This window comes from Bidens hawaiensis, unplaced genomic scaffold (assembly GCF_021521415.1).
Source record: "Bidens hawaiensis isolate Kalapana, Puna unplaced genomic scaffold, B.hawaiensis_p1.1 tig00026186_1, whole genome shotgun sequence".
In the NCBI taxonomy this organism is placed as follows: domain Eukaryota; kingdom Viridiplantae; phylum Streptophyta; class Magnoliopsida; order Asterales; family Asteraceae; genus Bidens; species Bidens hawaiensis.
The window spans coordinates 247,810-275,480 of record NW_027494210.1 but is presented as its reverse complement, the minus strand read 5'-3'; the positions used below and the strand labels follow the sequence as shown (position 1 = coordinate 275,480).

At 34.2% G+C, this 27,671-nt stretch overlaps 3 protein-coding genes and 1 pseudogene across 3 annotated transcripts; 1 reads left to right on the top strand and 3 right to left on the bottom strand.

Moving 5' to 3' along the window:
• Nucleotides 1-409: 409 nt before the first annotated feature.
• LOC143573028 (uncharacterized) lies at nt 410-1,928 on the top strand. The gene is made up of 2 exons (XM_077058019.1): nt 410-1,182; nt 1,766-1,928. The coding sequence occupies exons 1-2, from the start codon at nt 523-525 to the stop codon at nt 1,871-1,873; spliced, it is 768 nt and encodes a 255-aa protein (XP_076914134.1). The 5' UTR covers nt 410-522; the 3' UTR covers nt 1,874-1,928.
• Nucleotides 1,929-2,732: 804 nt separating this feature from the next.
• LOC143573033 (receptor-like kinase TMK4 pseudogene) lies at nt 2,733-5,510 on the bottom strand (annotated as a pseudogene).
• A 3,704-nt stretch (nt 5,511-9,214) lies between these two features.
• On the bottom strand, nt 9,215-10,454 carry LOC143573022 (norbelladine synthase-like). Its single transcript, XM_077058015.1, has 2 exons — nt 10,232-10,454; nt 9,215-9,629 (listed from the first exon to the last, which is right to left on the bottom strand). Exons 1-2 carry the CDS (start codon nt 10,452-10,454, stop codon nt 9,337-9,339), a joined length of 516 nt encoding a protein of 171 aa, XP_076914130.1. The 3' UTR covers nt 9,215-9,336.
• Nucleotides 10,455-15,758: 5,304 nt separating this feature from the next.
• Nucleotides 15,759-18,397, bottom strand: LOC143573021 (adenylyl-sulfate kinase 3-like). Its single transcript, XM_077058014.1, has 6 exons — nt 18,239-18,397; nt 17,623-17,772; nt 16,990-17,108; nt 16,824-16,908; nt 16,018-16,064; nt 15,759-15,938 (listed from the first exon to the last, which is right to left on the bottom strand). Exons 1-6 carry the CDS (start codon nt 18,363-18,365, stop codon nt 15,840-15,842), a joined length of 627 nt encoding a protein of 208 aa, XP_076914129.1. The 5' UTR covers nt 18,366-18,397; the 3' UTR covers nt 15,759-15,839.
• Nucleotides 18,398-27,671: the final 9,274 nt, after the last annotated feature.

Sequence of the window (27,671 nt, the reverse complement as noted above, 5' to 3'; positions counted from 1 at the left end):
TACCTTTACCACCAGATTTATTCCTATAATTATTTCTATATTATGTGAGAAACAAGTTTAATGTTAGCCTTTTCTTTTTCATAACAAGAATTTGCCAACCGTCCTATTTGTGAATTGTGATAGTATAGATCATAAAAGGTAGATTTTGTGTTCACCCAAAGTTGTTGTTTAGGGTCTAAAGTGACATTTAATATAATATATATATTTTTTGAAAGTGTCGGGAGAATTAGCCAGCTCTTCTGGAAAACTCCCAATAAAATATCTTTGGGAGTGTATAAAACAATTTTGAAATGAATTAGGTACACATTATGTAGGTCCCATGGACCACCCCAAATTCATATAATATGTCATCCACACTATCCATTATTAATGTATTATACGTGTAGAACAATAGGACACCCTTAGAGCTGACTATTTTCCAAATGCAAGTTCCATACCTTCAATAATTCAGGGAATCCATCAAATTAATGTACATCCTTTATATTTAGATTCTTGAAAAACTTCACCTTTGATGAAAAAAAGATGGATCTTGAAGATGAAGAGTGGGTGAATATTCCTCGTGATCTTGGACTTCTTGAAGTCCAAGATTACGAGGGTGAGAAGATCTTCTTAGAAAAATATGTCATGAGTTCCGGAAATTTTTACAAGCCGAATCACTTCTATACATCAAAGACGTCTCAAGATTGTACCGAATATGAACCGATATTAGAAAAGCAATCCGATCACAAAGAAGTCAAAGAAATCATCAAACATCCAATTTTGATCGAGGGATCTAAGGAAAATTCGGAAAATTCATTTGAGTCTGAGTTAGACTCAAATCAAGATCCGATCTTTCATGTTTTCTTTAAGAAAGAAAACCAATTTGTCGAAATGATAATGGGTTCTCCGAGACTGAGTTCTCAAGAATCTTGTTTGTCTCGTATCGAGACCGTTCCATTGGAACAAAATGAAAAACATGGCGACAATTGTTCATCACCATCAAAGATGATCAAGAAAGAAGTGGTTGCTTGGAAAGAAAGTAACCAAAGATTGAATTTTTGGAAGTGGGGTTTAAGTGGGATTGGTGTGTTTTGTTCTGTTGGCATGACTGCTATTACCATTTGTGTCATAATGTGTGGAAGTGGCAGAAGGCACAAACAACAAAACCAAAAGCTTAGGATTCAGATCTACCCTGACAACAAGGTTATGTCACTTTTTTTATTTTTTATATCTTTACACACTATTACATGCTTTGAATTTATTATTTAACCTGTCAATGGGTGTATTTATATAGAAGTTTTTGAAGTATTAGAAGTATTGTAACTGTTAAAAAAAAGAGAATGTCATCGTCAATATTAAGCCTCAAGCCCGCCGCAATTACTATCAACCCAACTAGTTGTATAACTAAGTTAGCGACTTACAACTCGCGAGTAGCTAACTTGGTAAAACTCACTATTAAATCAACTTAATCCGGTTTGACTCGTAAAAATATTTAAGCTGCCGCTAGCTCGCTCTTGCATATTGATAGTCTGGTTCTATGTTTAAAACTTGTGTAACTTAGGTTAACTTCTTTGTTAACTTGTTATATGAGACTTGTGTATCGAACTTTAAAATTATTGCAACTCAAAATAAATAACTAATCTAACTTATGGATCCACAAGCTGGTTCGAGTTGAATATATTATTATAAGCTTGAGTTCTTAAGTTAAACTAATAATTACTAGTCGCGTAACGAGTTTTTTCGATCATATAATTTGTATTGACATTAAGTTTGGATGTGTGATCAGAGGATAAAGCAGGTGGTGCAAAATGCAAATGAAGCAATGTCAACAATGAGAGGAGTTTCTCTGGTCAGGGCTCAAATCACATATGGTGGACACTATGAAAGTATCTAGACCAATTTGCCATCTAAATTATGTAGATATTGTAATTAAACTTTATGTATATAATTGTGTAGATATAGTTTGTATATATATGTATTTGTGTATATTTCTATTAAATAATGTATGTAAATATTGTTTGGAATGTTAAGTTAGAAATCTACTGAAAATAGTTGAGAGCGAAAAACCTCTTGTCGGTTCAAACGTCTTCTGAACGAGCATGAGTTTCAAAGTAAAAGTTTTACTTATGCGGGTTTATTCTAAAATAAAAAGGGTTAATATCACAAAAATCAAATGACTTGTTAGCTCTTAAATTTGTTATGAGTTGATGTTTGAAGTTTACCAAAATACTGATGTTGTTACTTTTCTGTAACCCTCTAGCATGATACGCATTTTCATTTGAACGGGATAAAAATTGATAACTTAGCGTTTCATTTAACAAAACGCCAATAGGGCTCCATCCACTACATATGGTCTAACATTTACATAAATACAAATTCGTTTGTATCGTTAATGGTGTTTGTGCTTTGGGAGACTCAACGGTGCATTTAATTTGGTGTTTCAGTGTTGATTTTATGCTTACTGCTCGACCCCACAACCTTTGCTTTCTCGCCCCCACCCTCTTCAGTTGCAAACCCCACCCTTGACAATTTTTTCTTCCTTTTTATGTTTTGAGTGAATTATATAACTAGTCTATGTACTTTGTCAAAGGGTATTTTAGTCATTTTACACAAACTAAACAGAATTGTTAACAAATGTTGATGTTAGATCTGAAACTTATTACAAAATGAAAACCACGTAACCCAGACAAGCAGTTTTTTAAACTTACCCTAAATGTGTAACCACGACGGCAATTTATGTAAAAACGAGAATGCTAGATTGAGTTTGGCTGAAAGGCATTGAACAACATACTATATGTATCCTCATTGGCTTGAAGAACATGGGGAAGGCTCATATGATGTCTATGATATGTTTGTTCTTCTTCCGACGGATAGGGTTCCCATTGCTCTACCAGAGGACCCAACACGCTAACCACATAACCCATGTTAGGTCTCTGAAACGGGTCATATGCAGTACAGTGGTATGCGAGCTCAGCCACCTTGAGAATACTTTCAAGGGTTACTTCATCATTAATATCAAGAACTTGATCTATACAACTTGTCATGTTTTCCTTAGAGAGAGGGAGCCTTCTAAACCATGTAGCCAGATGACATATCTCCTCTGAGATAGTTTCGTGTACTGCTTTTCGACCCGTCACTAACTCCATTAAAACTACCCCATATGCATAAACATCCGCCTTTGTTGTCACCCTCCCAGTACCTATTTTCTCAAGAAAAGTTTGAATTTTAGGTTCTTGTAAAACTTTCATATAAACTAGAGACTATTCATGTATTTTACTTCTGTTATAATTATAACCAACGCAATTGCAAAAAAAAAAAAAAAAAAAAAAAAACCGAACTAGAGGTGGTAATTCTCACCGGCATACTCTGGTGGTAGATAACCAAACGTTCCCGCCAATCTGGTATCAACAGAGTACTTCCCATCAAGCACAATCTTAACCAACCCAAAATCTGCTACGTTGGCTCTCATATCATCATCAAGAAGAATGTTAGCTGACTTTAAGTCTCGATGAATGAAGCGTTGTTGTGCCAAACTATGCAAATATTCCACCCCTCTTCCTACATCTAGAGCAATCGAAACCCTTTGTTTCCAACTAAGAGGGGGGATTTGAGCTTCTCTCCAGTCGAACAAATGTTGACTTAAAGTTCCTTGGGACATGAATTCATATACCAAAAGCCTTTCGTTGCCGTTAATGCAATAACCAAGAAGTGACACAAGATGTTTATGTCTAACTTTCGTTAAAACTTCAATTTCCGCTTGGAACTCTTTCATTCCCTTTGTTCCCGTCGCATCAGATTTCATCCTCTTGACTGCAATCATAATTCCATCATTTAACATGCCTTTATAAACAATTCCAAATCCGCCTCTCCCCAACACATTGTTGTCGCTAAAATGATTAGTGACTTGTTCAAGCACTTGAATGGAAATAATTAAATTACCATTTCTGGATATAGGCATCTCACCATGATCCACACTCGGTAACTTGGTAGGAGCTCCATAGCAATTATAGTAACACGCATACAACAAAATCCCAACAAAAACAAGAGCACCAATCGCAATGCCAATAACCATATTTGTTGAAACAAGCGACCCCTTCGAATGTGGAAGTGGGCTTCCACCTGAAACGGTAGAGACGTTTTGACCTAATAAAATGTTGTTTTCATGTGAAAACCTCACCTTTTGGGGGAATTCAGGTATAGGCCCCGAAAGATTATTGTTTGACACGTCAAGAAGTTGAAGATTCGGCAAAGATGCCAAGATTTTGGGAATGGAACCTGTAAGATCATTGTCATTCAGTACTAGACTCCTCAACCAGGTCAAGTTCCCGAAGGAAGGTGAAATAGTACCCGAAAACTTTTGTTTTCCAAAGTTTACTCCGGTCACATTCTCCCCATAAGAATCACATGTAATAAAGAACCAACTGGCACAAGCATCATTACCTCGCCAAGATACCGCCAATGACATTGGATACCCTAGAGCTCCAGTGACCTCAAGGAGGGCCGTCACTTGTGGGTTACACTCTCCTGGCATAGGTAAACAGAAACTATTATTATCGAATAATTCTAATTCTACACCGCTTTGAAATACAGGCAATGGACCTTGCAACTTATTGTTATGTAAGGTAATATTGGCTAAATTAGGGAGAGACATTAAGGAATTAGGAACTAAACCTGTTAACTGATTATCCCTAAGTTGCAAATCAAACAAATTGATGCATTTTGACAAATCTGGTATGGGACCGGTGAATGCATTAGCTTGTAACCAAACTTGATTAAGATTAGTCATGGACGAGACTACATCAAGCGTGCCAGAAAGACCTTGTTTTTGATTGTTAAGCCAGAGATTTTGAATTTCCAATCCGCCAAAACTTTTAGGCAGGGTTCCAGTGAGATCATTGTAAGACAGACGAAGGTTGCGCAAATTAAGTAAATTATGAAAAGTATCCGGAATGGACCCAACAATGTTAGCATTGCTAGCTTCAAATGTTTGTAAATTGGTGCTTTGAGTGGGGTCGATAGGGAGACTCCACGACGACATGATTGGATTGTCCGAAATGCTAAAACTAACTAGATTGGTGAGACCGGAAAGAAATCCAAAAGGAAGTGAACTAAAATTATTATTGTCTAGGAACACTTGTTCAAGGAAATTGAGGTTAGATAATGTAGGTATCTCACCGGAGAGCGAGTTGCGTCTAAGATCCAAGAGTTTGAGGTTCGAGAGTTTGTTGAGATCGTTTGGGAGAGTTCCCGCGAGTGATTTAGAAGGTAGAATGATGCTGGCTACACGATTGGAGATGTCACATGAGATTCCTTCCCAATTACAAAAGTTGTTGGTTTTCCAGGTGGATGGAGTAGGAGAAATGGAGGCGGAAAGTTTTGACATGACGGAGGCGTCATCGGCGGTGGAGAAGGAGAGGAGCAGGATGATGATGATGGGGGAAAGGCAAAGGTGGTGGTGATCACAAGCCATTGTTTTCGAGTTGATGTAGACAACAAAGAAGTATAAGATGAAGACTATTATTATAAGATATAGTTTACCCGGGATATAAGGGCAGACTTTGAAAATTCAATTTGCATAAAATATAAATAAAACATACAACCTGCTATAAGCAATTAAGCATTGACGGTGCATTTTATAATGTACTTATTTGGTATTAAATATTTAGGAACTTTAAGGATAATATAGTATTACTATTATTATTATACGGTACTAGCTTTTAAACAAAGTTGATTTTAATTTAAATGTAATTGATTTTAATCATATATTGGTATTTTTTCAATCTTACTTTTAAGATGTTTTGCAGCGGTTTTACAAATTAAAACTCTACTTATCATATATATTGGTATTGGACTTTGCATTGGTAAATATTGGAAAAATTACAAAATGAACTTTATATCTTTGTATTTTCAGTCTCGTGTAATACATGGGCTTATAGACTAGTATTATTATATAGAACTAGCTTTTAACCCCGTATACAAAGGTTTTTTTTTTACATTTGTCGTTTATATTATTGTAAGCATACTTTTTTAGATTTTAATTTAATTTATTATAGGAGGGTTTATTAATTATATTCATTCAGAATTTATATACTTTGACTTATTTTAATCCATTTATGTTTATTTATAATGTTCGTTCATTATGTTTGTTTATTCTCATTTTAGAATGAAATATTAAATGAATTATCTGCTTACTATTTTATATTTGTTCGTTTGTGTTCATTTATATTTGTTTATGTTTGTTTGTGTTTGTTTATATATGTTCATTTATGTTCGTTTACCTTTGTTCAATTATGCTCGTTTTCGTTCGTTATTAGATTTTAAATACATGAATATAAACAAACACGAACATCATATTCATGTTTTAAAAGAATTGAGTACATGAACACAAATATTTCAGATCCGTGTGAACATTAAACCAGATGGTGACCAATAGTACTGAATTTAAAAACTTAAGGGAATGGTCCCCTTTTATTTAAGACAGTCAACATAACACCAATAAAATAAAATTAAAAAAAACGGTGAGGGGTGGAGGAGGAAGACGATTGGTGGGTCGATTTAATCAAACTATTAATCAAAGACTGAGAAGAGAAGAGAAGAGTGGAGTTGCAAACCTTACCATGAAGAAGAGGATGAAGAAGAAGAGAGTCGGCTTTAGCGTTAAATATTATCCCACTTATTTTTTATTTGAAGCATATATGTTATATTTTTTACCCTTAAATTTATAACTTTTAAAAACTTTATCTTTTATCATTTATAAGTTTTATTTCTTATTATTTAACTAGTTTTAGAAACCCGTGTATTACACGGTATAAGTTAATTTATAAATTGTAATGAATAATTTAATACAAATAAAATAAAAGATAATTAAGTCTCCTTATATTGTGTAAAAAAATGTATAACAAATATAGTTGCTTTATATCATCAAATGTATTTGAGTTTTAAATCGAGAATGAGTTGTTCTATCATCGGTATACAATAATGAAGTAATGTCACTGGAAGCACCATTTAAAACAATGAGTCCTTTATATCTGAAAGATGTAGTTAAAGTCTTTCACAAAAAAATTTTCACTCCATACCCGAAACCCTAAACCATAAGCCATAAAAAAAACACCAGATTTTCCTTTTTGAACAACTTTCATGATATTCTTATAAACACACTGTTGTTCAGTTGTCACAATAGTCTTATGCTAAATATAAAAAATGAAAAATTTGTCTATGCTGTTTAAGACTTATTAAACATTGAATAATTATAAAAAATAAACAAAATTATTATAGTTTTCTTCAACATGAATATGTCTCAAAAATTAAATATTAGTATACTCTTTAAACATAATCTCTTTTATATACAATTTAATTTTAAAGGAAATATCTTAATTTACGTAATTATTATATATATTAATATTTTTTTATATAAGTATGTTTACACTATAATTTATAGCATTAATAATTCAATCGATGGAGATCGACGAATTAATGCGGTATGTTGAATTTATAATCAATACTATATTTAGAACCAAGATATTTTTTTTTCTTTTCCATCAATAGAAGAGAAGCCCTACTTGCGGTGCGCGCATATAACGTATATATGTGTGAACCCTCGGGTGGGCAAAAGTGAAATTGCACTAATTTTGACGTTATTTTACTAATCTCGTGAAAATAACGTTAAAAGTGGCGGAAGGTTAATCAGGCATCATGTAGTGGCGTTGATAGCTGAAAGACAAGGGTACATGCACCAATCGGCCGGTGTGCCAATGGCTGAGTGTTATGTGCCTTATGTCTAAGGCTTGATACAAAACTACTTTCGAGCCGGGGGTCTCACCGAAAGCAGTCTCTCTATTCCTACGGGATAGAGGTAAGGCTGTCTACATCTTACCCTCCTCAGACCCTACTATAGCTTTGCTATTGGTGGGATATACTGAGTACGATGATGATGATGATGATGATGATGATTTGGGCGGGAATTTAATAGTGAGAATTAACTTTAGTATGCCATATGTCTAGAATTATTTTCTTTTATTATTATAGGTAGATGTAATTTTATTTTTATATAATGAAATTTTATTTGTTTTATTCTTATTTAAAAAATGAATAATAATAATAATAATGAGGTAATGATTATAGCTGGCTCCATCCATACACCCCTATGGTGTATGGCGCTAAAAAGGCCCTATGGTGGCGTGGCGCCAGATGGCGCAAAACGTTCATAAGTGCTTCATCCACTACACGTGGTCTAACATTTACATATATACGAATTCGTTTGTATAGTTAATGGTGTTTGTACTTTGGGAGACTTGATGGTGCATTTAATTTGGTGTTTCGGTGTTGATTTTGTGCTTTGGGAACTGGCTGGAAATTGGTGCGTGTCTAACATAAATGTTGTACATGGTGGTTACAGACTTACAGTGACCTTGCTTGACCCCACAGCCTTTGTTTTCTCGTTAACCTCGTCGGATTGTCGCTTGCGACCCCCACCCTCTTCAGTTGCGAACCCCCACCCATTGACAATTTCTTCCTTCTTTTATGTTTTGAGTAAATTATATAACTAGTCTATGTACTTCGTCAAAGGGTATTTTAGTCATTTTACACAAACTAAACAGAAATTTTAACAAATGTTGATGTTAGACCTGAAACTTATTACAAAATGAAAATCATGTACTCCACACATGCAGTTTTTTAAACTTACCCTAAATGTGTAATCACGACGACAATTTACGTAAGTAACTCTCAAACTGAAGAGGTTGGCAAGAGCCGACATTTTATTTTTATATCACCATGATTCTGAAAATCTAAAAAATGCTAGATTGAATTTGGCTAGAAGACATTGAACAACATACTACAGGTATCCTCATGGTCTTGAAGAACATGGCCGGCTCATATGGTGTCTATGATATGTTTGTCTTTCGTTTAAATTAAGTTCGTGTTAAATGAATCAAATTAAACAATATTACTCACTTTAGCTATCGTAGTTTTTATTATCTATTTCCTCCTTTCCCTTCCTTTATAATGTCAATTCACTTGTCGAAAACATGACGAGATTCAATCGTTATAAATTTTTACCTGACGTCAAAACATGGTAAATTGGATAGTTAAGTTAAGCATACCGACCTCCTGGTACTCCGCTTATAACACGAAACAAGTTGTGTGTCAAAGCCAAATATGCTCATATTGGATAGTTAAGTTAACCTCTTAAAAAGTGGTACATTAGATAGTTAAGTTAAATATGTTGCATACAAACATGTGTTTTATGTACCACAAGAACATTAGTAAATCATTATTCTTCAAACCAAAGGCAAATGCAATCAGTCACTCATACTAGTGAAAAGCACTGGCTTACGCTAACCATAAACATGATCCATGTTAATTAGATTTCAAAAGATGCTCGCTTGCAACGCTTAAAAGGTTAAGGAGAGGTTCATTGGTGACAAGAGTAGCATTAGCAGCAAACTCTTCCTTAACCTCGTACTCAATCGTTAGTTTCTGAATGCACGATGAGCCTGTGGCATCGTTTGGATTATCTTTGATCTCAAACCTTATTCTATATAAGGTAAATCCGATATCAAGAAATCCCCCTTCCACAATTTTGTTTTCTTTTATCATATTCTCATTATCGACCTTTGTAAACTTCTCTTTGTAATACAAGAAACCTAGCCCTGCAAAATGATACGATACTATCATTTATTCGTCTACAATATATCTACACTCGTTTAAAATTTAAATTTGGCTCAACCTAGAAATTCATCAATCTACTATCAAATGATGTAACCCTCTTGTTATTAATATATACATGATGAGAAAAAAAAAAGAATATAAAATTTGTATAAAATTTTCTTTTTATTGATTTTTGTTAGGATTTAGTTTACCAATCTTCTTTTATCTTTAGCAAAGTTATTCCGAGTCTATTTGTGACTGGATTTCAACTGCCCTTGGCTATCAAATGATTTAACCCTCTTGTTATTAATAAATACATGATGAGAGAAACATAAAAGAATCCAAATTTGTATAAAATTTTCTTTTTCATTAATGTTTGTTAGGATTTACGAATATTCTTTTATTTTTAGCAACATTATTTCGAATCTATCTGTGAATGGATTTCAGCTGACCCTGGTCATTTGACATTTCATATCCAACTCACCCCCACCTTTCCCTCCTGCCTACGACCTCTCGTCTGTTAAGAGAATCAACCGGGCTACCACTAAGCCAGAAGAACAATGGTATTGATTAATATTATGTATGATGAGAATGAAATGCGTACCGGGCTTCAAGGTAAGCTTGAGTATGCTACCAAGTCCACCATCGCCTTCAACCACATCAACTGCATCGAGGACTTTCCCGACAACGAGCTTTCCTATCTCAAGAGTGCCATAGAGTGCCCAAGCTTTGCTTGTTGGCACCTTCACTTCAGCCTCTTCTGTTAAGCTTCCAAACATTTTTATTTGTGGTTGATGGAGTGTGCATAGGAGGTTCATTTTATACATAAACATGTCATAATGGAACAACTTGGATTTATTTCCTAATTGTTTTATTTGTCTTTTTTTCCATGATTATTCTCTTCATCACCTCCACCTGTCAAATCTTAAAAGCCGGCCACTGTTTTTCTTGTTTGTTTTTAACGATGATAGAAAATGCCATAATCTCATTATCGAACTTTGTAAACTTCTCATTCTAATATGGGGTGTAAACAAGTCGAGCTGTTTGAAATTGGCTCGTTAAAAGGTTTGATCGAGCCTGATCTCAAGCCTAAGAGTAAGCTTGTTTAATAAACGTGCCCAAGCTCGAGTCGGCCCGCAAGCCTAAACCAGTATGTTATTTATATAACTTTTAAAAATATATATTTAATAATTATTAATTAATATATATAATGTTATGTAAAAATAAATAAAAATAACTAAATAATATATATTATTTTATACATAAAATTATGATAGAAAAAATACATAAAAATAATTATATTTATATAAAAAATAATTTATAAATAATAAACGAGCTGAGCTCGAGCTTCAAAATTTACTCACGGGTCGAACTCGAGCTTTGAAAATAGAGCTCGAAACGAATCAAGCTCGGCTCATTTGTAGTAAGAAGAAAAAAATGATATGGTTTTCTTTTGAAAAAAATAAAATGAAATGAAATAATATGGTTTTCTAGTAAGAAGAAAAATTATAAAAATTTCTCGTTTCTGTAGTACTCAAGTAGAAGAAATAACTGTAAAATTTCTTGGATAGAACGACTGAAAGCCCCTCTCTTAATCATGTAATTTTTCGTTTTTCGTCCTGTTAATAGCTTGCTAGTTGGTATTTTTCAATGTAGCACCGTCATTATGTCACACCCCAAAAATCTCAATTTAACAGCGGAAGACTTAGTCAACTAATTTGGGTGGTGACAGACACCGTTTAGCCATCAGAATTTAAGCATAACATATTAACATACAAGTTGAACTTTTATTCATTACAAAATGTCATGAATACACATGTCAGAGTACACATTTTATTTAAAATAGAAGTCCAACGCTCAAGTACCACCCACTTATTTTTCCCACATCATCTTCACGAAGCCTCCGGTTTTCATTTACCTGAAAACACGTTTAAAAATGATTTTGTCAACACAAAGGTTGGTGAGTTCTTAATTTAAAAACCATGGTGTAACAGCTTTCGGCTTTTACATCAATTATTTCTTCATTTTCATCAATGGGAATATCATCATTAACTTTTGTATTTCACTTCACATATATTATTTCATTGAAACAAAGGTTTTCTTGTTTAATTATTCCCATAAATACCACTTCGTTCATTCGGACCGAAGTCATTTCAATACCTTGCTTTTACTAGACCAAGGTCTACTTTCGTTTTATACATGAAAGTTATTCAAATTTTCACACCGGTCCTTGCTTTACCACAAGAGACCATTTGCCCCCCTTTCGCTATAGAAACGAAAGTGCATAAAATTCAACATTTTATTTAACAAGTGTGATAGTTATAGACTAGCTAGGAATATAACAAATGTATAACTCCCTTAAATCTATAATCAAAGCGTACAACAATCGAAATATTTATCACTTACCCCACCGGCGCGACCGGTGATGATAGGGCGTCACCCCGATAGATCTATCAATATTTCTATGCATGTTTAACAATTAATGATTATAAGGCTGTGGAATTGTTCCCAATTTTTACCCACAACAGCCCGAACAATTTGGTTAAATTTAAAGTCATTCCAATACCACAGTTGTCAAGATAAAATGCGTTTTGACCCAAACGTGCTTTCCCCCAAAACATTTATAAATTATTTAAATGTGTCAAAACAATAGGGATTTATGAGAAACTCACCTTTGTCTCAACACAATTAACACGTACGAGATGATACACAACCAGTTGATGCAAGATCTTAACAACATTCATCCATTGATAACTGGATTTCCTATGTTTAATACAAATATATTAACACATAACACATAAACAAGTAGGAACGTATCCTAACATAACTCGTTATCCTCACGTGTCTTATTTATCATAATTGTAGTGATTAAATTACGAAGTTCTATCGTTTTAGAAAATCGTAACTGAATAAGATGTTATTTAATAAAAAGTACATATATATTTATTGTAAAATTATAATAACCTTTTATTAACTAGTTATCTGAATAATTTATTCTGTCCAAATATCCTATACACACACACACGAAATCGTCCAAGTCTCGATTGTAACGTTTTTAACACTCGATATTAACTCGCGGTTTTCTAATTAATTATTAACAACCTTTTCATTGTCCAAGTTATTTCCGATGACGATATTTATACTAATCTCTCGTTTTCAACACTTAAAGATATAAAATATATATACCTCATCGCGTACGGTTCGAGTCTAGAAATCTACTCAAAACCCGCATACAATGCGATCCAGATACACCAACGCTTTCGTTTTTGCGTCACAAACGTTTCTCCGGTCTCGGATCGTCCGTACGACACCTCAAAACCTACATGCAACTCGATTTAATAACTATTTTCGTTATGAAATCTGACAAGTAACTTACGAAGCATATAACTCACCATCTAGTCATCTGATCATCGATCCCTTTGGTGGAATCAAAGATCTATATGTTAGGAAGGCACCGAAAATTTCAGCTCGATCCGACGGTCGGATCTCCGGTAATCTTCATTTCTTTAAAGCTGCGTTTTCAAGATCCGCTCAACGAACTGAGTCCGAAAACGAGCCTAAAAACCCAACTTAAACTTCTCCGATCCTCAAGTGGTGGTTGTATTTTCCAAATACATTCCGTCAAAATATTTATTCAGTTCCTGACTTAAGTTTGACTCGTTAACTTATTATTTCCACTAATAAGTTATTACCGATCGTTTTCTAGTATCGATGTCGGTTCCGTGTTACTCCAAAACTTAATAAAACTAGTTTAGTAGTTTTTCCCAAAAACAACACATCCAAACTTATGGTGTCTATTCGATTTATTTTATCCACATAATAAACCTCAAAATGCGACGACAATATTAACTTTTGCAAACTTATCAGTACACGTGCTTTAACGACCGTGTTCGAAAATACTAATTTGCATTTTCCCGCTTCGTTATAACTTAGAATTGAGTCACTTTTTCGCCTTCGTTCTCGGTTTTCAATACCCTACAATATTCAATTGAATCCACCCATAGATATTTTCTCGAATATCGGGTTGAATATTCACACGTTTTATCGAAAGCGTTCATTTCTTCTAACTTATCACCAAAATTTCCTTATCCGGTCTGACTTTTCACGTGCATTCCTTTATATATTATCTTCATTCTTAGAATAAAATAATATTTTAACTTACGGTCTTAATTTCGCACTTAAACGGCCTAAACATGTCTTAATCTCGATTAGGAAATATAATAATACTTTTTATTTTACCGGGTATCACACATTAAAAGAAATATTTATTTCTAGAAGAAAAAAAAAGGTAGTAATATAGAGATGTGTTTACATCTAAAATTTTTATATAATTATTGATAATCATTTTTAAATCCGTATGAGATAGGGAAGAGTTCAGCACCACACCGGTATGATCCTGAATTTTTAAAAAATTGCTCAGTTCGGTACTGGTACCATAGACAAAAATTCGGTAAATACTAGTGTCAGTACCGATTGGTAACGATCCCAAATTTCTTAAAAATTTGGTATCAATACCGAAATTACTTGGTTCGGTACAAGTACCAGTAACGAAACCGGTATCCATGACTATCTACTCGTACCTATAATGGGATGCCTTTACGTGTTCAAATCTTATTATTTGTACAAATATATTCCGATGAGTGAGTTGAATAGTATTTAAAAATATATATATATATATATAATCAATTTGGTCCACCAAACTATTATATCTTTGTTTAATGTGTTTGGTGAGAGTGATATGTTCTTGAAATTGGTTATTGCAAAGAAAAAATATCAGCAAACCAATGAGATCAACAAGAATCTTTCAATTATATTTTAAATATATATATTAAAATATTTTCTTTAATATTTTTATTCAGCGGGTCATGCATAGTAATGTTATGACTCCAAGATCAGCAAATATAGTTTTTAAAAGATTGGGTTTTGCGATTCAAAAGGGGGTAGCGGCGCAGCTTGTTACCCGCTTGCCTTCTATTTCGATGTAATCTAAACTTTTCTTTAATAAGACTGTTAACCTATTAAGTTATTTTTATTCAAAAATATATATATGTGTGTGTGTATATATATATTAAAAAAACAATTCAAATATCGCAAATCGAATTATTAGGGGTGCAAACAAAGCGACGCTCGCGAGCTATTTGAGATCGGCTAATTAAAAAGCTTGATCGAGCTGAGTTTAATCGAGCCCGAACCCGAGCTTCACTTATCGAGCTCGAGTTAGCTCGCGAGCCTAAACGAGCTTGTCATTTATATAATTTTAAAATTATATTTTTAATAATTATTAATTAATATATATATAATGTTATGAAAAAGTAAATAAAAATAATTAAAAATATAGATTATTTTTATACACAAAATTATCATAGAAAAAATATATAAAAATAATTAAATTTATATAAAAAACTGTTAAATAGTAAACGAGCAGAGCCCGAGCTCTGTGTAAGTTAAACGAGCCAGGCTCGAGCCTAGTCGAGCTCAGGCTCGGCTTGGCACTTGCACCCCTACGAATTATATAAGGTATGCAATATGCCAGTATGCTGGTTTCTTTCGTTAGCTAGATTTCGTTTCTAACAAGTGGCACAATATATATGTAATATGTACAATAAGCTAACATCAATCCGACAATTATAACCCGTTAGTTATCCACTGAAAGAACGTGGTTCACCTATAGGCTATATAAGGACAATCTTTACTTTGTAACACGTATATTTAAATAGCGTAAGTTTTTGTCAAGTTATCTATCATATATCTTTTAGTATTTATCGAAGATGGTCTTTTTCAGTTGGTCACTTTTCTTGAGTTTGGCTTCATCAGCAATCAATATAGGTCATTCATATCACACACAATCCATTTGTTGTGTAAAATTTGGATGGTGTTCGGACAGTTGATGCACTGGATCAATAAGAATGACTGTAATGTAATATCGACCCTGACACTTGTTCAACAAAATTCCGATTTGGTTCAACTCCTTTCGAGTCAATTTTTGGCATTAACCGAAGAGCTTTCGTGCGCAGTTTTATACTTGGTCACAAAATTCAAAAAAACCAAGACACAAATGTTTACAACATACTAAAGTTTTGCACTCAAGATTTTATATTTTCATCTTTAGAAGTTTAGAAAAAGAACTTCCAAAGGCCATGGTTCATATCATTCATCCTAAAACCGAAAGGTTCAAAGAGGGGGTTCAAAGTTAAAACCATTATATTGAAGTTTCAAGCATGAAGAAAACCATTTATGTCCAAGTAAGAAGCCACTTGTGCAGCCATGTCACATGGTGTGGGACAAACTCCATTTTTCTGTTCAATATTGATCTGCAAATATTGATAGGTAGGGTTCATTTTCGGGTTCAAATGATAAAAAAACAGGGGTTCAAATAAAAGGTTCATGTACCTCACAATTCAGCGGTGGTTCATAAGGATCGTCGATTCCAGTGAAGCCTGCAGTGGGTTGAGATTATATGAATGAAATATGATGCTTAAAAATTATACTATTTAAGACGAGACAGTTTGTGAAATGCGAATAAAAGGGCTCTCAAAAGTAGGCTTGTAAATGAAACAAGCGTTCAGTGAACCGTTCGGAAATTTTTGTTCATTTAGTTAAACGAGCGGACATGAACACATGTCTCGTTTCTATACGTTCATTTATGCTTGTTAGCTTACGTGTGTTTTAGTTCGTTCGTTTATATATTCATTAAAATAAGTATGGTCATTACAATTAGTCTAATTTTATAAAATTATATAAAATTAATATATCACCTCTTACAGTTTATCTAGTTATATTATATTTTAGGCCCAACGGATTGATGCTCACGCTTACTTTTAATTGGTGTTAGCTCAGTCATGCTCGTTCATCTATGTTCATTCGTTTGTGTTCGCTTACATTCATGAACAGTTTGTTTACACTGTTAATAAACAAACATAAACCAACACGAACATGCTCATGTTCTTAACGGACGGACACAGACAAGAAAACCACGTTCGCTTAATCGTTCGATCATTTGTTCAGTTAAAGTTCAATGAATGAACACGAACACGCTCTACTCGTGTTTGTTCGATTTTTGTTACAAACATAATTTGACCATTATATTGGAAGAAGCAGAATCAGAACCCAACTATCCCCTGGATAAGCCCTACAGTCCTATTTTCCGGTTTAACTAACCAATCACGATATTATTAAACTTCATGTAAAAATCCTACCTTTAATCTTTCCAGCACGTGCGAGCTTGTAAAGGCCTTTAGTATCCCTTCCTTCACACACTTCAAGTGGTATGTTCATGAAAACCTGCAAAAGTATCAACAAATTTCACGTTTTTAACGCATGAGCACGCACTGACAGACAAAAACACACAGAAAGAAGCATTGCCTCTATAAAATTTGCATCTGTCAACATTGCACGACATGCATCTCGGTCTTTTCTATAAGGAGATATCAGACTGGCTATACAGATTAATCCAGCATCTGCAAACAGCTTTGCTACCTCTCCTAATATGATTATGAAATCAAGTATGTCAGATCATCAAGAGTCTTTAACCAGAATAAACATAATAACAGTAAATCTGAATTTTGACAAACAGTTAACAAAATCAAGAAGAGGCTAACTTAATAATGTACATCAGATTAACAATTTATTCTCGTTGAGGCACACGTTTGAATGCTTTTGTTGTTTAAAGTTGTAATAATCAGATTACATGTTGGTTTTTGTCAAACTCTTGATTATGCAAGAAACTAAGTGATAAATTGACCAAAAAGAAGTGTTTCACGTGATTATATGTCGCCATGTCATCCAAACTTGATTATTTGTCCCCTAAATGATGAGATAATCAGAAACAGAAACTGTTTATCCAATCATTAAAAACTAGTCATTGTCACTTTGAGTCGCAATAATTGGATAATCATTTACAAAATGCAAATCCAAACAGCCACTAAGTTTACAAATAGATAAACTTAAATCAAGATATAATGAACTCATTTTGCAAAGAAAAAGGAAAATACTTACCAACCCTACGAATATTTTCTGTTCTGTCTTCAGGTAAAAACCCGAGATTTTTATTTAATCCATGTCTAACATTGTCACCATCAAGAACATATGAGAGTTTTCCCCTGGAGTGTAGTTCTCTATTCAATGAACATGCAAGTGTACTTTTGCCTACAAAATACCAATAAAAAGCGGATAAGATGTAACTTCTCACCTCAAGCATGCACAAAATGGATAATTTTGTATAGGTCGGGTGACAAGTCAAATGGGTAACTTTTTTATAACTATGAGAACACGTTACCAGAAAACTCAGGGACCCACCAATACCCTACTAACCAACGAATCAGGTAAATCACAGGTTGTGTTAGGCAGGTGGCCTTCAAAAGGCTATGGTAAGAAACCAATGGAATCAAGATACAAACACGAGACCTCTGCTAGAGAGTGCTTACTATGAATTAAAAATGATTTAGAAGGTTTTATGCATTAAAATATACAATTTGGACACTTCGACCCGTTTGAAGCTCTACTCATAACCCGAATCAACCCATCCACGAGTAAAAACGGGTCAAATTTGACACCTTTTGAGTGTGTGAATCATGCAGATACTGTATAACAAGAAAAAGGCTCGAGTGCAAACCTGACCCACTAAGACCCGTGATCCATACAACACACCCCTGTTGGTTAATCAGCTTTTGCCGTTCTGCTTTCCCGACCGCACATTCGTGCCAGAAAATGTTTGTTGGATTGCTAATTGCAGACATCATACACCAATCTCACTTCTCTACTTGCAAAGTTACCCTGTAAAACATTAGATCAATCAATTATCTGAAATACATGCACAATTACAAATAGGGCTGTAAACGAACCGAACCGAACTAGGCATTGTTCATGTTCGTTCGTTAAGCTTTTACGGACATGCAAACGGTTCACACAGCTAACGAATGAAATTCCTTTTCTGTGTTCATTCATTAAGGAAATGAAGTTGTTCGTGAACGGTTCACGAACACAAATAAACACAAACAATGTGTTATCTGATTTGGCTAACCGAAACAGTCGGTGTCAACGGTTTGGTATGGCTGCCAAGTTTGTGTAGGGTTTTTTTTTAACATTCATATTCATATGTTAATTTTACAAATAAATTGATTACATAATACTCGTATATACTTTTGTTTTATAGTTAATAATTTTGCTTAAATCTATATGATAAGATTAAAAAAAACCATTAAAAACCTTAGTGAACAAACAAACATTAACGGAGCTAAACGAACACATTATTGAACATTCATGAACACAATTGAACAAACATGGCCTTTGTTTATGTTCATTCATTTTGTTAATCGAACAAAGTTCCTGTCCATGTTCGTTCATTTATTAAACGAACTCTTGCCGAACTTTTGGTCATTTACAGCCCTGATTACATATAGGCTTGTAAACGAACCAAACGAACATGAACGAGGGCATGTTCATGTCCGTTCATTTAACTTTAACTGAACACGAACATATAATCAAACAAGTTTTTGTGTTCATATTCGTTCATTAAGAAAACAAGCGTGTTGTTCGTAATTTCATATTCATTCTTTTAAAACCAAAACAAACAGTTCATGTAAAAAAAAAAACCTTATACTAACATAATAGAATAAACATAAACGAATACAAATGAACATAACTGACCAAACACAACCAAGTACACACACGCACACACATACATATGATTTAAACGAACGAACGTAAAGAAACAAACATAAACGGACATTCATGAACTTAAATGAACAAACAAAACATATGTTCGTGTTCATTCTTTCAATTAATAAACAAAAAAAAATGTTCCTGTTCATTTCATTTATTATTTAATTTATTGAACGAACGAACATAAACGAACATTTTGCTGAATGCTCGGAGCCCCAAATTACTTCAAACCAGAATCTAAAAAGTGCAAATATGCATATCTAATAAACTGTAAGCACCTACTTCAAATTATAAGCGATATACGAACGGAACACGAACATATAATCGAACAAGTTTTCGTGTTCATGTTCGTTCATTAAGAAACAAGCGTGTTTGTTCATATTCGTTCCTTTAAAATCTAAACGGACAGTTCACGTAAACGGGCTAACTAAAACTAACATGATAGAACAAACATAAACGAACACAAATGAACATAATTGACCAAATACAACCAACTATACACACACACATATATAATTTAATCAAACAAGTTTTTTGTTTATATTCGTTCATTAAGAAAACAAGCGTGTCCATTCATATTCATTCTTTTAAAACTCTTTTAAAACCAAAACAAACAGCTCATGTAAACAAACACAAACGAACAAAAACAAACTTATACTAACATAATAGAATAAACATAACTGACGCAATGAACATAATTGACCAAACACAACCAACTATACACACACACACATCTACATATACACACACATACATATACATATACATATACGTATACGTATACGTATACATATAATTTAAACGAACGTACGAACGTAACTAAACAAACATAAACAACACAAACGAACATAATTGACAAAACACAACCAACTATACACAAACACACACACAAATGAACAAACATAAACCGACATTCATGAACATAAATGAACAAACAAAACATATGTCCATGTTCATTCGTTCGATTAAATAAACAAAAAAAAATGTTCATGCTCATTTCATTTCATTTATTAAACGAACGAACATAAACGAACAGTTTACCGAACGTCCAAGCCACAATTTACTTCAAATCAGAATCTAAAAAATTGCATATGTAAATATATAAATACAAAATATCTAATAAACTGTAAGCACCTACTTCAAATAATTAGTTCGTACAAAAGTAACAGGTAACTGAAAGTATCAACGGTACCTTGTGAATCACGGAGGATCTGAAGAAGACAGTTGAGTGTGAACAAGTGAAGAAGATGCGTTGATTATTAATGTGATTTGGTGGATGAATGTGGACGTTATTATAGGTATGATTACGAAGTGCGCTATGTTTTAGTAAATTCCTTCCCCATTAAATAATACTCCCGTCCGTCCCATTAAAAAGTGTCATGGTTTGAAAAACACAAAGTTCAAGAAAGATTGAATGATTACCTTTATTGTTTACGAAATGACAATAATGCTCTTGAAAATTGGGTCCATCAACATTGATTATTAATGCTAGTTATGTGAGTTTAAGAGCATTCCCAGCCCATTTCCTATCCTATATCCATATATATCATATAATTACACTAAAAATATCATCTTTCTCTCTCATTTTCATTTAAATAATACTTTTTTTATACTTTTATCATTACCTTTTTCTCTCATTCACTCACAACCACTTTCAAAAATATTAAAAAATTATAGAGATCAACAGTGTATTTCTCTAAATTTAACCATGAACAGTAAAATTTTCTCTCTTCTCCCCTCGCAACCACTTTTTACCATCTCTAGCAAATAGAGAACTCCCTCACATAATTTGAAGAACCCACTGGGAATGCTAGGTAAACTTAGAAATTGCCTAAAAAATTTTAAAAGTAGACATTTGTAATGAGACAACTAAAAAGGAAATATGGACATTTATGGGATGGAGGGAGTACAATTTTGGGTTTACGGTTAAAGATGACAATGAGTTGGGTTTACTTATTTCTCTGTTGGGTTCGGGTTTCACTGTCATTCCTGTTTAAAAGTGACTGATTTGACCGTACCGATTGATACCGATCCCAAATTTTCCTATCCAGATTTTTTAAAAAACTTAGTACCAGTACTGGAATACTTGTTTTAGTACTAATACGAGTATCGTTTGGTCATCCTTACATTGAAGTTCGATATTACATTGGAGATGGTTATTGGTATCTATTTTTTTCTTTTTGTATAAGGTGTATACGATATTTCATTTAGCTTTTGCATTTGTGAAGGGTTTGGAAGCGGGTAAGATCACTTCGCGATATGATGTGTGTAGCTATGGTTGTAGAAGTCGCTAGTCGTTGCCAAATCGGTCAACTGGAGAGTTAAGAGTAATCGGCTTAGGCGAGGGGAGGGGTGGGGTGGGTGTTCGAACATTGTAATTATTAAGAAATTAATTTTTGAGAAATTATATGTGTTAAATATCACAAGTTTACTGATATTTATATAAAGAACAATATAAATATCAAATCAAAATGATACATGTTCAATTGCTCAAACACTAAAGTATTCATTCTTTAACACAATTATTTAATTCTTGTCTTGGGCATCTCTATGAAAGGCAACCTTTTTTACCGAGTAGGACCGAGTCTAATTTTTTATATCGAGTTGAAGAAAATCAGTTCAGTTCCCTCTCGAGTAGCTAGTAAGCGCCGAGTGTTTAACTGTATACGATGAGTTTTACAACACTGTGTGCATCCTTACCCTACACTTCGTGTAGGAGACCTTTTTCCATGACTTAAATCATGGCCTCTAGGTCACAAGGTAACAACCTTACGAATTACTTCAACCCACTCTCTTTCTACAACTACCAAAGCTTTTATTAAAAAACTACGAACTAGATCATACCAGTTCAACTTGATCTCATGTGTATGACTATTTGTGTAGACCTTTTTTTTTTGTGTGTGTGTTGAAAATTTGTTGTTTCGTGTTCTTCAAATTGTGCCCTGCTTGTGGTGCGCACATATGATGTATATATGTGTGAACCCTCGGGTGGGCAAAAGTGAAATTGCACTAATTTTGACGTTATTTTACTAATCTCGTGAAAATAACGTTAAAAGTGACGGACGGTTAATCAGGCATCATGTAGTGGCGTTGATAGCCGAAAGACAAGGGTACATGCACCGATCAGCCGGTGTCCCGATGATTGAGTGCTATGTGCCTTATGTCTAAGGCTTGATGCAAAACTACTATCGAGCCGGGGGTCTCACCGAAAGCAGCCTCTCTATCCTTATAGGGTAGAGGTAAGGCTGTCTACATCTTACCCTCCTCAGATCCTACCATAGCTTTACTATTTGTGGGATATACTGTGTACGATGATGATGATGATGATGTGTTCTTCAAATTGCCCAACAAGTTGCCAACTAAATTATTTGAACAACTTTTCTCAAACTTGTAAAGTCTCCGTAACGAATTTGCTAGCAAGTTTCTTTTACTGGTAACATCATGTTTTGATTTTTAGATTCCGGTAATATTTTTCTACCAAGTCAAATCACCACATAACGTATAAAAAAATCACATAGACATTTATATTATTTAACTCATACTAAATTTAATATATTTTTTAAAGCAGATTTGATGTTTTGATGTTCAATATGCAAGTAAATGCAAAGGCTTAACAAACAAGAAAAGGATCATGATTTTGTGATTGTTAGGTATGTTGTGACCTTTTAGGGGGTGTTTGTTTTTTCTTCAAACATCTTCAAGGAGCTAATGTCTGCAGGCGCGCAGACATTACCCTTGAAGACTGTTTGTTTTTTTTCTTAAAACAGATCTGAAGTTATCTTCTTTCATCTTAAAAGAAAAGCAAGGAAATCTTGCTTAAAACATCTTCACAAAAAAACCCTACTCTTCTCCCTTTGCAGCCACCCTCTCATCCACTGCTCCTACCACCGTCCGCCAACACCACCACCCACCGTACGCCGCCACCACCACCCCCGTACCCCGCCGCCACCGTCCACCACCATCCACCGCCACCACCACCACCACCGTCCACCACCCACCATCCATCACCACCACCGTCCACCACCCACCATCCATCACCACCACCGTCCGCCACCACCACCACCATCCATCACCGCCACCACCACCATCCATCACCCACCACCACCACCATCCATCACCGCCACCACCACCACCATCCATCACCGCCACCACCACCGTCCACCACCCACCATCCATCACCACCACCGTCCACCACCCACCATCCATCACCACCACCGTCCGCCACCACCACCACCATCCATCACCACCACCGTCCACCACCCACCATCCATCACCACCACCATCCATCACCACCACCACCATCCATCACCGCCACCACCACCATCCATCACCCACCACCACCACCATCCATCACCACCACCGTCCACCACCAACCAAAACCATCCATCACCACCACCCATTGTCCACCACCACCATCCACCGCCACTACCCACCGTCCGCCGCCACTACCACCATCCACCACCACCACCTTCCACCACCCACCAAAACCAAATCGGCATGGCAAGCAAAGACTAAAAACTAGATGTAACTTGAATAAATGACTTCTATCTTGTGAGATAAGTTTGACAGTTATGCAGACAGTATCAGCTTATAAAAACAAACAGTCTTATATTTTCAGCTTGCAGATCTTCAGACCACATCTTCAGTTGCAGACATGAAAACAGATGAAATCAGCTTGCAGACAGTTTATGTCTGCAAAAACAAACAGCACCTTAGTGATTGTATTGTTTGATTATTTTGAGTAAATTTTTCTATTTTTGTAAATAATAAATTGGAAAATAAGTTGGTGTGAAAAATAATCATAACGCATTATATTTGTAATTTTGGAGGTCTCCTACTGTTTTCACACTGCATCTAACCTTTCTTTTTCTTTTCTTTTTTATTTTATTTCAATGATTAATAAAAAATATAAGTTAATATTATTTTCTACTGTAGTTATAATTCCTTGCAAATAAATTTTAACAAGAAATTTGATGTTTTATGTTGATAAGACAGGTCGTTTTATTTTCTGCTGTATTATGTTTTATGATTTTAGGACTCCAGGAGCTCGTGATGTAAAGTTCATCCTTTTTTCGCCTTCTCGATTAAAAATTTGTTGGAACTTTATTCTAACTCAAACTTGAGGATTCTGTCAGAAACAGAGAAATAAGATTTCTATTAACTCCAAATCAGATGTACAAACTCAGAATTAATCAAATAATGTCATGAACAACCAGACAAGAACAATATTAACTGAAAAATAATTGGCAGAAGGTTTCAACAAATCTAACAAAGATATTAATACAAGAGATGAGAGAAAGCATGAAGACTGATCTGAAGACCAAAGCCGAGCGCCACGCGAGAAGATTATAAAGTCGAACAACCCTAAAACCTCTATTATCAGGTGGTATAAAGATAAAGGTCTAAAACAAGTCAGCCACATAAACTCTTTAAGCCCACATCCAAGCCCATCTGCTACAAGACCAACTTCAAGCTCGTTCACCAATTAACCAACCCTCGTTAATAATACATGAGCAAATCATTAGAACTAAAAACATACAATAGTATATAATATTTTTTATTATACAATTGAGCTTATACAAACATTTCAACAGATTCATGAGAAGATTGCTTTTCATCAGATCAAGCTTTTGCTGGTTTTTCAGCCGGTTGCTTGTTAAAGTTTATAGTTTGAAAAAAGAGTTCTTTATTAAGGAGAAAAACAAATCGAGGCTCTTAACTAAAGCAAACATTTATGACATTATATATTCGTGTTTGTGATGCAGCATATCGCATATTTGCATTTCTTTGTGTAAGTTATTTTATTTTTTGAAAGATTTATGATTCGTATTTGAAGACCCCATCGCATCTTTCTATAAACCATTCTTTTGAATTATATAAAACATCAAATTCGCAGACATTCACTGTTTATGGTACACTTTTGAAAAATAATTTATACTAAACTAGTGTATTACCCGGCGTGTTGCGCCGGGGCTGGTTGGTAAAACCCAGACGTGAGTAAAACTCAAGCGTTGTTGGTCCCTGTTTTGAAACGGTAAGTCAACGCGAACTTAGTCAATTTTTATTAAGTGCGTTATGGTATCGAAACTAAAACAAAAAATAAGACAAAAACAATATAAAAACTGATGTGGGCCAATGGGTGGCGTCGGTAACTAAAACATAGACGTTGGTATAACCCGAACGTTTTCGATCTGGCCGAGTTTTGAGGCGATGAGTCTACGAAAATTTGGTCGGTCCCCGCCACATTCGTTATGGTACCGAAGCTAAAACAAAATGATAAAAACAAATTTGGAATTCGGTCAGTTTTTATTACATTCGTTACAATACCTGAACGAAAACAAAATCGGGCGATCGAATTCGGTCGGTTTCACTTAACAACACAACCATCCGTCCCACACCAAATTTAATGTTGAAAGACAACCATTCCCATATATATAAAAACTTAAGTAACAAACTTTAAAATAAACAAAAAAGAGACCCAATATTTGAACTTGGGTCTCAAAGAAACCAAACTACTCCCTCCGTCCCATTAGAAGTATCCATATTTTCTTTTTTATTTGTCCCATTACAAATGTCCACTTTCAAACTTTACTAGCTAATTTCCAAATTTACCCTTAGTCACACAAAACTAGTATTAATAAACAATATTGATTGACCCAATTTCCGAAGGCATTATTGTCATTTAGTATGCAAAAAAGGTAATCATTAATCAATCTACCTTAAATTTTGTGTTTTTTAAACCATGACACTTCTAATGGGACGGGGGAAGTATTAACCTTATCAACACAACCATTCAACCAACACCAAAGTTTATGCAAAGAGAAAACCATTACAATATATACAAAAACAAAATTAACAATACTTTGTGACACCAAAGTTCTTGTTTATCCTAATTAGATAATTCATTACTACATAACCCGATTTGCTTACACGAATGGTTGGGGACGGTGTAGCCGACCAACACGATTCCATACTAAATGACGCCCTAGTCTGGTTGAGTGGGCTAGTCAAATCGTTGGTTTTACCAGTTTGATGGTTTAAACCAGTTTTTATTATTTCATTTTGAAAATGAAAGTGAATAATTATATCTTAAAAAATATAAAATAATTAAGCAAAAGGAAAATAATTATTCTATACGATGCATATGTAGTTTTGAGTCCTAATACATGTACACCGGCCAATGACATACTAACTACACAACATACAAGTAATATGGCCATGGCCGTATGAGGGGCTACATTGGTCGAATGAGTGTTATAGTAACCAATCATGCATGTCGTATTTTATATCAAACATATAATGCATTATGCTGACATATAAGTAACTTATGTGACAGCACACGTCAAAATTATATCATATGAGCTTTTGATATGGATATAAGCTAGCGAGCATAGTGATGCATATGACACCACTAATATATCGTGTGGGATATCTAATAGGGGTATAAGCAAAGAGCTAGACTCGTTATATTGATAGGAAGAACAGACCTCTTACCACTAGGCCAACTTCTCAAGACACTAGTTTGTTTTAGATAATATTATAGATACTATAAAATTTAGGGCTTGATCAAATACAAATTAAATTAACGTGCTAACTGCGAAAATCAAATAGTATAATTACGTAATTACATTACTTGATTTTCATAATTAGCACACTAATTTAATTTGTACGTTAACTTTTCCCGTAAAACATAGTATAGACTTTGATTATTATACTGATACCCTAATTAAATTAGTGTGCTAACTGTGATAATCAAATAGTATAATATATAAAACATAGTGTAATTATAGTGTAGTGCAATTACACTACGATGTAATTATATAATTACCCTACTTGATTCTCACAATTAGCACGATAATTTAATTTGTACGTTAATTTTCCCATAAAACATATTACAGACTTCGATTATTATACTGAGACCATAATTTTAGAAGCTTGTATTTGATTATATTTATTTGTATTTATCTCAGTGTATTCCCATTATTCTATACATGGTTGATCAATGATGCATTACACCTTACGGGTTTTCATTATTCTTCAGTTTGACTTACGAGAGTTCAGGCTCGGCTCGTTTTGAGTTCTTTTTCTCAAGCACAAGCTTGGCTTGTTACTTGTTTTTCAAGCTTGGGCTTGGTTCAGGCTCGACTCGTCTATTATTTATTAATTAAATTATATATGTTTTTTTAATATATATTAAGAAAAATCATAAACAAGCCTAAGCTCGGTGCGAGCTCCACTATGCAGTATAATAAAACTCAATACATAAAAGTTCAAAATTGGTAAAAACACAAAAATACACAAGGCTCTACGCGCTTAAACGGCTTTCTGTACAAAACTCGCGCTTGAACTCGGTAATTAAAGGAGCTTTGTTTGAGACTCTGGAT

What these genes read in the sequence shown, in the direction of transcription:
- LOC143573028 (XM_077058019.1), top strand. Translation starts at nt 523, where the DNA reads ATGGATCTTGAAGATGAAGAGTGGGTGAATATTCCTCGTGATCTTGGA. An exon ending in AGATCTACCCTGACAACAAG is followed by an intron (nt 1,183 to 1,765) that starts GTTATGTCACTT and finishes ATGTGTGATCAG; the next exon opens with AGGATAAAGCAGGTGGTGCA.
- LOC143573022 (XM_077058015.1), bottom strand. Translation starts at nt 10,454, where the DNA reads ATGTATAAAATGAACCTCCTATGCACACTCCATCAACCACAAATAAAA. An exon ending in CAAGCTTACCTTGAAGCCCG is followed by an intron (nt 9,630 to 10,231) that starts GTACGCATTTCA and finishes ATCATTTTGCAG; the next exon opens with GGCTAGGTTTCTTGTATTAC.
- LOC143573021 (XM_077058014.1), bottom strand. Translation starts at nt 18,365, where the DNA reads ATGATGTCTGCAATTAGCAATCCAACAAACATTTTCTGGCACGAATGT. An exon ending in ACGTGCTGGAAAGATTAAAG is followed by an intron (nt 16,065 to 16,823) that starts GTAGGATTTTTA and finishes AACCCACTGCAG; the next exon opens with GCTTCACTGGAATCGACGAT. An exon ending in AACCACCGCTGAATTGTGAG is followed by an intron (nt 15,939 to 16,017) that starts GTACATGAACCT and finishes CAATATTTGCAG; the next exon opens with ATCAATATTGAACAGAAAAA.